Source organism: Mercenaria mercenaria, chromosome 3, assembly GCF_021730395.1.
Source record: "Mercenaria mercenaria strain notata chromosome 3, MADL_Memer_1, whole genome shotgun sequence".
NCBI classification, from domain to species: Eukaryota; Metazoa; Mollusca; class Bivalvia; order Venerida; family Veneridae; genus Mercenaria; species Mercenaria mercenaria.
Window position 1 is genome coordinate 101866191 of NC_069363.1, and position 15298 is coordinate 101881488.

At 34.0% G+C, this 15298-nt stretch overlaps 1 protein-coding gene across 3 annotated transcripts; it reads left to right on the forward strand.

The window, feature by feature from the left end:
* Positions 1-5575: 5575 nt before the first annotated feature.
* On the forward strand, positions 5576-14384 carry LOC123523812 (protein draper-like). 3 transcript variants are annotated; one of them, XM_053539516.1, is made up of 6 exons: positions 6213-6348; positions 7049-7201; positions 8505-8607; positions 9407-9498; positions 10416-10538; positions 10820-14384. In XM_053539516.1, the coding sequence occupies exons 2-6, from the start codon at positions 7198-7200 to the stop codon at positions 11557-11559; spliced, it is 1062 nt and encodes a 353-aa protein (XP_053395491.1). In that variant the 5' UTR covers positions 6213-6348; positions 7049-7197; the 3' UTR covers positions 11560-14384. The 3 variants fall into 3 exon arrangements, with proteins under 3 accessions (XP_053395490.1, XP_053395489.1, XP_053395491.1); XM_053539515.1 differs by having other exon boundaries at positions 5576-7201; positions 10416-10511; XM_053539514.1 differs by having other exon boundaries at positions 5577-7201.
* Positions 14385-15298: the final 914 nt, after the last annotated feature.

Here is a 15298-nt window from a genome sequence, read left to right on the forward strand (position 1 = left end):
ATAAAGATGATTATCCCATTTCGTTCAGGTTTTTAATTCGATTGCTCTTAATGTGCGGTAAATTTTATGTTTTTTTTACTTTTATTTTTCATACAGTTGATGCTTTTTAAACCCTAAAAATTCCTCGATTTTTTAAATTTAAACTTAAAATTGGAACGTTGGATTAATACTTTTCTATAAAATTTGATTCGTGAATTTTCATCACTTTTAGTACAAAGTGCTCTTTTTGAGTTTTTGATCGCTCACCGTCCCGGGGTCCGTCCCCTCCTCCACACTTATTTAAAAAACATCTCCTCCGAAACCCCGGCCCTTTTGTGAAACTTTACGGAATTTCTTGGGTGATCCCCTTTAATAGTGTTCAAAGAATGAATTCCACTTAAATCTTTGGTTGCCATGGCAACCGAAAGGAAAAACTTTAAAAATCTTCTTGTCCAAGGCGTAGAGCTCGAATATTAGGCAGGTGGCATCATCTAATAGTCCTCTATAAAGATTGTTCAAATTATGCCCCTGGGATGAAAAGAGGCCCCGCCCCGGGGTCACAAGTTTACATAGACGTATATAGGAAAAATGTTAAAAATCTTCTTGGCTGAAACCACAAGAGCTAGGCATTTGATATTTGGTATGTAGCATTGCCTTGCGGTCCTTTACCAAATTTGTTCAAATTATTACCCTGGGATGAAAAGAGGCCCAGCCCTGGGGGTCCGAAGTTTTACATAGTCTTGTATAGGAAAAAACTTTAAAAATCTTATCGTCTGAAACCGCAAGGCCTAGGCTTTTGATATTCAGTGTGTTGCATTGCCTAGTGATCCTCTATCAAGAGTGTTCAAATTAGGCCTCTGAGATGAAAAGAGGCCCCAACCAGGGGATCCCAAGTTTTACATAGACTTATATAGGAAAAAAACTTTAAAAATCTTTTTGCCTGAAACCGCAAGACCTAGGCCTTTGATATTTGTTATGTAGCATTGCCTTGTAGTCCTCTACCAAGATTGTTCAAACTATTACCCTGGGATGAAAAGAGGCCCCGCCAGGGGGTTTCAAATTTTACATAGACTTATATAGGAAAAAACTTTAAAAATCTTCTTGGCTGAAAGTTCAAGGCCTAGGCCTTTCATATTTAGTATGTAGCATTGCTTAATGGTTTTCTAACAAACTTGTTCAAAGTATGCCCCTGGGGTGAAAAGAGGCTCTGCCCCGGGGTCGCTTGTTATATGAGTTATATAGTAAAAGTACTTCAAAAATTATCTGACCATATTTCCTAGACTGTTTAATTATAATTACCTGATGACCCCAAGTAAGTAGGGGTCACTTGACTTTGACATCGACCTTAAAACTGACTTTCAGTGACCATGAATGTGACCTACTGGCCTACTTTGTTAATATTTTAGCATCAGTTTGACATTTTAAACATGTAGCTCATATTACTCAGGTGAGCGATCCAGGATCATCATGACCCTCTTGTTAGGAATTATGTTAGGAATTATAGTCTTTAGTTTGTATTTTCAACTATCCGTATGCAAAACAGATGTAACCATTAACCCTTACCCTGCTAAATTTCTATAATGAACTTGTTCGTCTTTCAATTTGAACAGTACCATTAACTATTAAAAGGAGTTCATATCAAAAAGATACTGACTGAATGGCGAAAAGTGCAGGTCATGATTTACACTGGTCGCAAAGGCAGAATTAGTCGTGTCCAGCATGATAAGGGTTAAATAGATTTTTATGCTTGTTTCACTGCAAAATGTGCAGTCATACGATGAAAATATCTTGCAATTTATGGGAAAAGCATCAAACTTGGTAGAAAGTGAGTATATGGTGTCTGATATTCATGAATATAAAGATATTGGAAATAAAATCAAAATTGTCGACATTATTCAGTGGCCAGTATACATGAAAAAGAGGGGTAAATATTTTTCTAGTAAGTCTGTTTTTCTTTGATTTACTATGCTTTTTTCAGAAAATGTGTTGCTTCACAAAGTTGCCGTTTCTCTAATTGTACTGCAGATAGGATTGCATGATCCATTTAATTTCCTTACAGAATAATAGGTATGAATGAAAATGACAAACAATTGTAATTAACGTATCATCCAGTCAATCGTATTCTGATACTTATTAAAACAACTTTATTTTCCGACCAAAGTAATTTTATATAGGCCTAGAGCTATATTTAAATTTAGCTTGTTTCCGCCACACAATTTTACATTACCTTTTCTGATATATATATTCAAAGATGAAGATACACTACTTTTTCTACCATATAGTAATATTTCCACAGAAGTTATTATGTAAGTGTATAATGTCAATGAAATTTGATTCATTTATAACATTGAAGATGCAAGAAATTAAAGTGGTATCGCAGGCGCTTGAAGCTCTATCAATAAACATATGCATTACCATATCCCACCCACCTAATATACTATGAAATAGATCTAACCTGCACATATATTTTATTGATAGAGCTTCAAACACCTGTGGTGGTATGTATCCAACATTGTACCAACAGACATGTTATTCTACCGTTGTAAATTCAATTTTTAAGCGAAAGTAGGGATAATTTGATTATATGTATCCGTTTCAGCGTACATGTAGATACTAAAGCATAACAGAAGTACTAGCAGAATGTCAAAATATATTAAACGTACTCAGGTGACATTATTAATTCTAATATGCTTGTCTCTGTTAAAACATGCTTACGCTAGAATGACGTCACGATAACGTGCGGTGACGTCAAAGTTTTTGTTGCGACCAAGAAAGAGCGCTACTATATTTCATCTACTGTTTTTGATTAAAGGCATATTAGAATTGAAATAATTTATTGCAAAACCATGTTTTAACACTATTTATGCACTCGGGCGGTAATACGTCGTACAAATAATTTCAATCGGGCTGCGCCTCGTGCATAAATAGTGTTAAAGCATTCTTTTGCTATAAATTATTTCTTAAAGAAATCAAGGACAATTTTAGTCTAACAGGGAAAACTACGTTCAAAGAATGCAGCCGCTCATACAACATTCCAAATACTTTCTATATCTCCTACTGGACTGGGCAATTGGTTATATACAAGAAACTAATAAGAGAACCCTAACAGAGCCCAAGAACGTCAAGAAACAACAAAATAATAATCACGAAGAAACCAAACTATAGATCATTAGAAGATGATATTAGAATCTACTCTAAATCAAATAATATTCTGTTAGAAGTTAGTTTTATTCAGTGAAATCAAGTTGGTTTATTCAGTTGACATACATCAAGGTTAAAGTCTAAGTCACTACTAAAGACAGCGTCTTTTTATATTAGGTACTTATTTTGCTATGTTGTTAATATAAGCTTGGGAAGGTTCAAGTAGTACCTTTCAGGTGAGAGCAAGAATTTTGTTCCGTGTCTCAAAGGTAGCCAAATGAAGCTCCTTTAGTACAGGGGTAACACTTCTATGACCGGTTGTCCTAGTTATATTGCCAGCTGCCGTGTTCTGTACATGTTGTAGTTAGTCCATAAAAAACATATTCCAATAGTCTGATAGTGAGGTAATTAGGCAATTTATAACAGCTGGTTGCATCACTGGTTGGATACAATCTTAGCTGACCTATTATGCGTAGACGTGGATATAGATACCTGCACATAGAGTTGAACATTTTCATTATAAAGTCTTAGGTGGTGACCGTAAGAAGTATCCACGTACATTCAATCCGAGCTGTTATATTGCGATCTTTTTAGATCGATCACCACGACTTTTATATTGTGTTATTGGTACTGATTAGTTTTTCAGCATTAACTTGTTAGCTGGGGTGGTTCCAATACTCCCGCTTCCATAGCATTGGGTATTGTATAATCACCCCTTTGATATAGTGCCTGCATTTTAATTTTGTCTTTGGCAGTTTTTGTGATATGCAGGCTCCGTAATGCCTAACTCCTAGTTACAGATTTTCTTAGTATAGCTTTAAAAATAAGTACAACCAGCTGAGAAGCGTCGGTGTAGTAACGATGAAGCATTCTGTAGCATCTACATATCTCACGAACATGTTTACTGTACATTATGTAAATTTTAGATAAACTAGACTTTATCAGCATATGTGTCAATAACCACCTATCAACGCACAAGATTTGACAGCGGTTGCTTAGATAGACGTTTTCCGACCCCACCTGCTTTGCATGTAACTTTGATATGGTTCTCAAGTCAATCTAACAGTCCCCTATGAAGTCAATATAACATACATGTAGTTTTGGTCTACAGACTGAATGATGTCATTCTTGAATTTCTTTAGGTCAATCTGGATTTCTTTAGAACCGATACAGTTTAGTAAAACTTTCTATATGCAGACTGCAATCCCTCATGAAGTGGTTTTATGTAGATACTGCTTTTATGGGATATCAGCTACAATTTCCAAAACCTTTGAAAGGAGTGGGAGCTTGGACTCGAGCATGTTGTTTTTGCGAGTATTGGGTTCCGGGTAAGGTTTCCTTAAAATAGGTCTTCTTCGCGGATTTTTAAACACCTTTGGTACATACCCAAAATCCACGGAATGTACTTGTAAATTTTGTTATAAATGTTTAAAAGTTATCCAGACATTTCTTTTAAAGTCATGTCGGTATCAGAGTTAACAGGATATGTTCAAAAATTATATTTAGAGATAATTGGTCTTCCTTCTTCTTGTCTGATCTAAGTGACTCCAGTGGTAGTTTATATCATTTCTTATGTTTTCAATTTTATTGATGAAAACGTCACTGAAATTCGGTTGAAACTCTTTGGGAGTTAACTCGAAAGGAAATGCAAGATCACTATTGTCTCCTAGCAGACTTTTGGTTCCTTGGAAAAGCGTTATCCAGAGTAATGATAATTCGAGCTTGATATGATATGTGACTTTGCTTTTACGCTGCTTACGCTCAAGCTTATGTTTTAATTGTTTTGCCTCATAAAAATCGCCGTAATCCAGAGACAGCCTGGTCGAAATCGGACAGTATAATGCTTCATGATCTATATAAACTTATCCTCGTCTGTGCCAGGCACGTGTACAGAAATGTCCTGTTTCAATATAGCTTATTCTAAATGGCTATGTAACATGTTTACGCATGATAGCAGAAACTAGGTCAATTATATGTCTAAACGCTCGAAAGCTCCTTTGATTATAATAGCATGAGATCAACCCCAGTATGCGCTTGCTTAATGAATGGGTTTGGATTGACAGTCGTGGATAGATGAATATGTCGTGATGTTTTATATTAGATATAGGACTTTATATTTAAATTGAAACCATAAATATATATCTGTTACTTGTATGAGAATTGCAATTTGACACATGCAAATATTGCCACATATGCAACAGCTGTACTGCTATGGATATCTCTTTGCCAATGTGGTGGTAATTGTTGACTAATCTGATGAAATGCCTATCTGGACAATATCCATATGTTTATGCATTTGCAAATGTGTATATATATTATATATATATATATATATATATATATATATATATATATATATATATATATATATATATATATATATATATATATATATATATATATATATATATATATATATATAAACATATTACATAAAACTGTAGGTTGTGTCTGTTGCTTTGTAATTCGATTTATTTCGTAATAATCTTTCAAAAATGTATTGAAATATTACACTGCACACTTGCTGTTCATGATCAAAATGTTCTGAATTTACAGTATAATTAAAAGATGTTTCGACTGAGGAAATAAATTGCTACTTCATGTTTGTAATTTTGCAGGCCATTTTAGTTTTGGCGGCTATTAGGATAACACGGTAACATGCAAGATATGTGAAGGAATGAGCTATGCAACTTATACATATCATATTGTGTAAATATGTTGCATATGCATTCTTGCATACTAGACGGGTATTTTCTGTATTTTCACCGGTGCTGGAAAACATCATTTTACACCCCTGTGTGTAAGATGACACTCGTGCTGTAAATGACGTATTACGAACTACATATAGTAAGAGATTTATGTTGTAATTTATAGTTTATTTCATAAAACGGAATAAAATCCAATACCTTGATAGTTCTTCTTTATTCCTTATATTATATTTTTCGATTAAAAAAACGTAAGTTTAGTTAAAAATACATAAAGTTACGCTGCAAGCGATAAAACAAACCGGAACTAAACATTGTTATTTGACTTGATTTAGGAAATTGCCCTAGGGACTGTGGTACCTCAACGACGTCAGGCACTTGTTGTACGTGCAGACCTTACTGGATGACAACTGAATGTATAGACGGATGTTTAGAGGAGGAAAAACTGTATTGTTATAACTGTCTTCGAGATTTAAGAAAGAATAGGCTTTTATATCTAACCTGTACTGGATGCCATGAATATGTAAGTCATACTACTGGTGAATGTAAATCTTGTCCTGATGGATGTGTTTCTTGTTTCAACGATAGATTTTGTTACGACTGTATAAACGGCTTGTATGGTAACAACTGTAATAAAAAATGTGGTCATTGTGAAGCTGAATTGTACGGCGATGTGCACTGCAACAAAGTGTACGGAACATGTAATGGATGTGCAGATGGCTATTACGGCCACCTTTGTGATAATGTATGTGGACATTGTTTACCGTACGACCTCAGTGTGGTAAAATGTCACCAGTACACTGGAGAGTGTGGTAAGGGTTGTGCTGATGGCTACTTTGGTCGTCGTTGTGACAAGAAATGTGGAAATTGCCTACCTGATGATAAGGGGGCAGTAACGTGTGACACTGACACAGGAAATTGTCCGAACGTTTGCATCGCAGGTTATTTTGGTAAAACCTGTGATCAAAAATGTCACAGTAACTGTTTTGACCCAAACATAAATACAAGTGTATGCAACATAGCAGGAAAATGCATTTATGGCTGTGTGTCAGAGTGGTATGGTGACACGTGCAATAAAACTTGCAGCAGCACCTGTTCTGCTATATCATGCAGTCAAAAGTCGGGCTTCTGCGAAGCTGGATGTATTCCGGGTTGGTATGGTGACACATGCAATATATCTTGCAGTAGCACCTGTCATAATAAGTCTTGTGATCAATATTCAGGGCACTGTGACAACGGATGTGCGTCTTCGTACTATGGAGACACGTGCGAATTCAGCTGCGTTGACACTTGTAAAGAACTGGTTTGCGACAGGGAAACGTCACAGTGTTTGCGAGGATGTGTAACAGGATATGGAGGAGCATTCTGTAATATGAGTATGCAATTATGAATTTGCATTCTTTAGTTAGAATCTACAACTGTAATCAGTTTCTCTGAGAAAAAAATTCAGCACCCATTTCTGTAATGTAAAGTATCAGTCCCGTAAATACATATTTTTTGTAAAATATTTTGACGGACATATACGATTTAAAAATATTAAGTTTGATTAAGCTTTCAGAATTACAATAATTATACTTAAAATTTATTTTATCTTATAAATATAAAAAACTATACATTTATTTCAGTTCATTTGGAAAGTAAGTAATGGTTTAAATCAGCTGAAATATTTGAACTCATATTTTAGATGATATTTATAGCAAAAATGCAGTGAAGTATGTTTGAATCATTAAATTATAACGATATATCCAGAATGAAACACAGCGAGTTAACAGCGTGAATAATGTCAACAATAATTCATTGACTAGATGAAAGTAAAGAGTCTTATAAGAAAAAATCTATATATATCATGCATATCAAAATATGAACCAGCTTTACATGGCATACAAATACTTTATGGCTTTGTGTTTGACGTGGTAAATTCTTTACACTCATTGATAAAATTGACTGAGATTACTTTCACAGAAGGCATCACAAACAACGCATTATTAAATGATATGCAAATTAATGATTAATTTGGGATATTTCTTTTTATCTGTTAAAGAATTGTTTCATTTTTGCTCATGTAATGATAAAACAGTGTTACTGAAATGAAGTATTCAATAGAGTTAGAATAATTCTTAGCACAGATATCGGATGCAATACTTAACATTTTACCGTGTCTGGATAAAAAAAAACTGGATTTGTCCGCCAATAATATTCATATTACTACTAGTTAAAAATGATATCAGCAAATCATAGTTAAAGGTTACTTGTTTCCACAATTGACTTGATACTTCAAGAGTATAAAAACCTTCACTATAAGATATCTTCACAATACTTATACATATACTGTCAAATTGAAAAAAAAAGTGACAATAGAGCAACCACAGCCATTGTCAATTGTATGGAGAATAAATCCAAATCATAAGTGAATATAGCACGCGCATGGATTCGTAACACTGTAATTGCTCTGTTCAGACTATTGTAATGACGATATATATAACAGACATTACAATGCTACGAAACCCTGTGGAATATGGCAGATTTTGACCTTAAAAGTAGTGAATCATGAAGACTTACATGACTTCAATCAAAGGGTGTCATATTGTAATTGAAAATACTTCTTTTTAAAGTTCATAATCAATAGTTAATTGATGTTTTAGCACACATTCTGATTCTTCCAATATTGTTCATTTTCAGCAATGAACATCGGTCCTGATTTTGCTTTAGTTGGCTTAACAAGCAGTCTGGCTGGAGTTATAATATTACTTGTATTGGCCTTAATTATTTGGTTTATAAGAAGGTATGTAGTTGACATGTTTACGTATATTAACGAATATAAATAACTTTCATGGTATGCGTATTTTAATACTATATTATAGCAATTATAATCTCCCGTTTGAGATTGTTATATATATTATTATATTATTATATATATACGGAAAACATCGAATGGGTTTTCCTCTATATATGTTTTGTATACCGACCGGTTGCATCTACAATCATCAGGGCAGACATATAAAAAATGTGAAGTTGCCTTCATGTGTACACAACGTTATAATATGTTGTCGTCAATAATTTTTTCAGTTTTGGTTTAAAAATATCAAAAAATTAGCGTTCCTAAGAAACATTATTATAATGAAATTTATAAAAAGGAAAAAATGAATATTTTGAGTCCGTTTTAGGGCACTGATCTAAATGTTCACTAACATGCATTGTCTTGTTGAAGGGTCTCTTACTTGTTGCTCATTGACTGTCATTCCGTTTCTTAATTTATCCCTTGTTGTCCAATATAAAATTCCTTGCATCCATTGCAAACCAAAAAATACAAAACATTTTGGACAGTACACTTTATGTTTACTTTTAAATAAAACATTTATTGTTTAATTCTAAAGTAGACCCTTCTGTAATGTATTTGCATAACCAACCGCGTGGCTCGTTACATTTTTTTGACTGAATGCGGGGTAACATTTTCATTGAATTCGGATTAAACGAGAATACGTTTGCGATTAGGTAATTGTCTTTTGGATTTATCTATCTATATATATTGCAGCGTGTGAGACACCATACACATTTAAAATCAATTACTTTTATAATTTTAGAGTACTCCTCAAAGGCAAGCGTTATGGCAACCTTCGGACGTCTACAAGAGTCACCTTTGCGTCAATATATGACGAGTTATCAGATAGAAACAGTGGGTATATATAAAAAAATTACTTTCGAGTCAGTCTATAATCTAAACAATTCATTCAGTTTTGTTATTTTATTTCTGGTCTTTGGGATCATGGCGTCTATTCAATGCGATTTTATTCCGGCACGTCTCGACGGGTAGAACTTACAATAGGACTTTTGTTAAAAAACAACAAAAAAGACCGAAGATTTTGAATCATATGGAGGCATTGCTTACCTTGCTTTCTGTTCGAGCAATTTCAAATGTACTGGCAAACTGAGAACCAATTAGCAATATATAAACCCAAAGGGACTCTTTCTAAATGAAAGTGGTTCTCTTTTTACGTAACTGGACAATGGTATATCATGCTTCACAGTTCTTCAGTCTCAGTTACGTTGGACATTAGCATAATAAACTAGCTGTTGACAAGCTTTTTCAATAAACTAACCTCAAGCCGGTGCTAGAAGGCGTGATCAGTGTTGTTATAAATTCTGGTCATTTGGGTCCATGTAGTCCATGCGATATATGTTGAACAGAATGACGCTTAAGTCGATGCTAAGTGGTGTGAGGGGTTTTGCGGATTTCATTACCTCTCATGATCAGACTCAATGAAATCGAGACCGCTAATATATTTCTTGGTTGCATTATATGCTTCAAAACATTTTATTAATCTTCTTATAAATTTTATTGCATATTTCTTTACATCGCCATGACAGACTCAGTATGATTTTGATTTTGATTTCTGAGCTTCCAAAATATCGCCCTACCTTTAATAGCTTTTATTGATCATGCAGTCTTTAAACAGGAGATATTTATGCAAAAAAATGTAAAGTTCATATAAAAGTTAATATAAGGAGCCATAGTTAAATTGTAAGTAATATATATGGTTAAACATATACCCTGATACTTCATTCAATACTGGCTTGTTTTGTAAATTGTAGATAAAACAGAGGACCGCCGTGTTAGTGAGCGCCATTCATACATGGAAATTGTTGACGCCCATCCAAGGAGTATACATGAATCAGGATCCAACGCATGTAACTATTGTGATAACGATTTTGCTGGTAATTATGCATCAACGCTTGCAACTGTAGAAACCATTAAAGACACTCCGCTTGTTTGTGCGAACGCTCTCAACATGTCTACATTGCACTCGGAAGACAATAAAGACAATAAAAGCGAGAGCGATGAAACTCAAATATCCAGTTTCATTTCTTCTGATGATTATCATTGGCAAGTTCATATAAAACTTAATATAAGAGCCGCAGTTAAATTGTAAGTAATGTATATGGTTAAACATACACTCTGATATACATTTAGTACTGGCTTGTTTTGTTAATTGTAGATAAAACAGAGGAACACCGTGTTAGTGGGAGCCATTCATACATGGAAATTGTTGCCGCCCATCAAAGGAGTATACATGAATCAGGACCCAACACGCGCAACTGTTGTGATGATGATTTTGCAGCTAATTATGCATCATCGCTTGCAACTGTAGAAAACATTAAAGACACTCCGCTTGTTTTTGCGAACGCTCTTAACATGTCTGCATTGCACTCGGACGACAATAAAGACAATAAAAGCGATAGCGATGAAACTCAAATATCCAGTTTCATTTCTTCTGATGATGCTGAGGTTAATAGAAAAGGTTCAAACCGATCAAGAAAATATTATGAAATACCTGACATTGTACCTGGTGTAAATCATAATGTTAAAATTGAAAGCAACCTTACAAATGATGGCTATGAAATTCCTATATCCAGTGCAAGTACTAATGATCGGAAAGGCAAAGCTCCTAAAGCGGGCGAAGCAAATCTATCCAGACAATGTAACAGAATGACTGACTTAGCTACAAGCCAAACAATAGATTCAAAGAGAACACAGAACAAACAATTGATGTCTATAAGAAATAAGGAAATAGATGTTAATGACATCAAACAAACACCACAAAAGGCTAAAGACGATAAATGCAACACAAATCATTCTGGATTTAATATGGAAATGCAGTTTGAAACACATCAACCACAGGAGGAGGTACTTGATGGAGACAGTAACAGCTTAAATTATATACATCCTGTGAATTAAAATACTACAATATCATTCAAAACAAGACTTGATTTCCCTTTCGAAATGAGAAAAAGAGAAATAAGTTTCAGAAGTATCTAGATGCACCCTTGAAACAGGGTGAATAAGGAAAACTTCAATTGAAACCAATTAATTTGTTGAATTATTTCATATTGATACATGTATCATTTTTCAAATTATTCTAATTTTTAGATACGTGTTACCTGGCGTAAAAGATGCCTGTCGTACAGTTTCTTACAGTTGGAAGCTACGCTTGACGAAGACTGATGGGCATTTCTAAAAAACCCACTTGGAGTGAGCTGTTTTTAGATTTGTCTTCTTGCCGGTTTCGTCGGGCCCTTAATGTTTTTTTCTTGATGCTCTGCTTTTTGCACAGTATTACGTTGCATATGTATTTACACTTGCGTATTTGTACAGAGTGCTAGGGTTTCGCTTGGCGGGGCAAACGAATATTTTCAATGTCCTGTAACTTTGGAATACGGTTAGGACTGAAAGGGGTGGAATAATAAATCAGTTTAAACTTCCAAGGGGTATTTTTGACACCGACCAAGCCAGTGCGGCGCTCCGGTGTGTGTTTGTAACTGACCAGTCCAATGCGATGCCTGTTTGTGTCACTGGTTGAGCCAATGCGCTGCCGCACTGTTTGTGTGTTTGTCACTGACCGAGCCAATGCGGTGTCCCACTGTGTGTTTGTCGCTGACCGAGCCAATGCGGTACCGAACTGTGTGTTTGTCACTGACTGAGCCAATGCGGTGCCCAGCTGTGTGTTTGTCACTGACCGAGCCAATGCGGTGCCCAGCTGTGTTGTTTAATGTGTTTGTTTTTGTCCACTATATCACTGTTTTACTTTGTTTAAGTATTTCACTGTACATATATAATTTATATTCACAACAGCAATATTTGTACAGCATGTCTTTTCGTGCTTGTAATATATGTGTTGTTATAAATAGTTCTGTCATCGGTGAGACGAAATGAGGATCATGTCTACCGGTAACATTTTGGGGGTTGTGGCGGTACCGATCGGATTTGTTGTTCCTAGGCGCTGTGACCGTGGCTATGTACAGTCGAGTTCTAACCGACCCTGTCTTCTGAGGTTTTAAAACATTATGTAGGTTCATGCCAGTATCTAATATTTCGTTTTGTTAAGGGGCTCAAGATATGTAATGAAGTTTACTTCGAATTGAGTTGGGTTTATAGTCACACCGACAAATTAGTTCACACCGCGACTGTCCAACTTTTGAAGGTGGAGAAAGACCACAGGTGCCCTTCTAAGTAATATTTCAGGAACGGACAAACACGTGATGGAACCACCAGATTTTAAGTAAGCTAGGTGGATAGCTTTCGCTTACATAATATTATTCTATACCTCTAGCGAGATTTCGAACCCACGGCTGCTGGAGATTATCAATTTAATCATCTGCATATCAATTTAAGCAGATATTGTTCATGTTCGGCACCATTTTGTATGGTTATAACTTCAGCTTGCAAACAAACATCAAACATGATATATAACCAATTGTTTTTCTTTAAACAGTTATTTTCCATTCTAAAATGGTTCGATTTTTGCTTTGTACATTTTACGATAAATCACTGTTGGCGCGCGGACCGGTAAGAAAACATTATGGCATCCATCAAATAGCAGCATGAGGTCCGGTTCATTATTTTGTGAGGGATGAAGTTTGTAATTTGCAACTCGCAAAAATCTGCTTCGTTTGCTTTACCTTTATATCAAAAACAAGCGCAAGATTTGAGGAGATACCTGTCCACATGATTTATTGAAAAAGAAGTTCATTTCAACCGAGGTGCCAGATTGATGAAATTAGTTCTCTTGTAAATAATATGTAATTTCTAGTTTTAATTAATAAAGAACAATAACATTTAAAGAAATAAGAAAATTAATATGTTATTGCTAATACGGAGTATTTATTTTAAGCGTTTAGATGTCCCTTTGAAGTTCTATTGATTATAAAATACCTTGTCGTCTTTATATCATCATATTACTTATTTGCTAAAAATTATATAAAAGTGTTCAAAAGGAGGTGGGTACATGTATTTTGAATGTCATGCAAAGTTTTGACATCTATGTATAAGCACAGTGTAATATATACATTCATTGTTGTACTTGGACCACTTTTAGTTACATCTATCTGACTAATGTTGTATATATGCTATATCATATATGTTCTTTAATATTTTCTGTTTATATAATTGAGTAATATTCCGGGTGGTCAGTTTCCAGGCTTATAAGATTGATTATGTAACTGATTCTTCCTTTGGCTTCTTTTGATTTCTAATTTGATTGACATGTAGCAGTTATCATCTTGTTAATATTTCCTGTTTCTAGGAACTAGTCCTTTGAAGCTTAATTATACTCTTTCTTTGTGTTCCTCTCAGTTAGAAAAAAATATTTTGGCCGATTAACATCTTAAACTATTATCTAAGGAATATATAGAAATAAAGATATAAAATATAATCGTGTTATTTAATACAGTTAAACGAGACTCTAACACGAGTCTGTAGAACTATATCTGTAATCTTTATTTTAAGTAGTGTTTGACAGTTTTAAAACGATAATTGTTCTGTAAAATGTGTCAAATACTATTTTAGACGTTTGAATCCTGTCTAAAGGTTGGAAATCAGTTTTGAAACAATGCATCTCTTTAGTACGTATTGTGAAAATACAATCAATTTTCAACTTCTTTAGTAAATCATCATTAGTATATAAGGAAATTAAATAAATAATTCACTTTAGAATTTTTAAAAAATAGAATCGCTTATTGATATATATGGCAGTACAGTCATTTGCTATTGTATGAATATGTTTATATAACAAAACAGGTTTGAGTCGCTCAGATGGTATTGTAAATAATTTGTAAGAGTTTTATGATGTTAGATCAAATATTGAAAACATACAAGCAAACTAATACCAACTCTGAGTTCATGTCAACTATTTTGTATACATTCATATCAAATTGCCTCTTCTGAATCTCAGTATCTCACTCTTTCTTACATCTCATTCCTTTTGATATGCCACTATGTTCGATATTGTAAATGATATTAAATTGTTGTCCTTGTTTTACACACCTTATATAATAGTAACGTGTAGAACATATAAAAAAATATATATATATTGCCGTAAATGGTCCAAATATCATTTACATTATTTGCTTATACAATAATGTATTTTCAAGGATAGTACATAAGGTCTAAAACTAATCCTCCAGAGTAGCGTATGTATTTGCTCGTTTGCAGTTTTAGATATTAGTGATAGCCTAAAACATAATAAAATATATCAAATATCAAATACATAAAATACATCAAAATATAGATATCATCCTCATACAGTTTTACAGCGAGTTCACACCGTGAAATATGTCAACAATAATTCATTGATTAGAATAAATGTAAGTCAAGATTCTTACAAGAATAAAAATATATGTACTTTTTACATCAAAAGCAAAATTTACCTAGAAATACTTTATGGCTTTGTGCGTGATGTAATAATGGTAAATCTTTTAGGTTCATCGATAAAATTAAACAAAATGCATAAATGATGCCGTATTTATAAATGATATACACATTAATGATACTTTTGGAATAATACTTTATTTGTTAACAGATATTGTTTTAGTTTTAGCTCCTATATTGATGAAACTGTCTTATTGAAATTCAGTACTAAAAGCCGACAAAAATTCTTTAGCCAGCAGCCATGCCCACAGTAATGTGATGTAATGCTCAA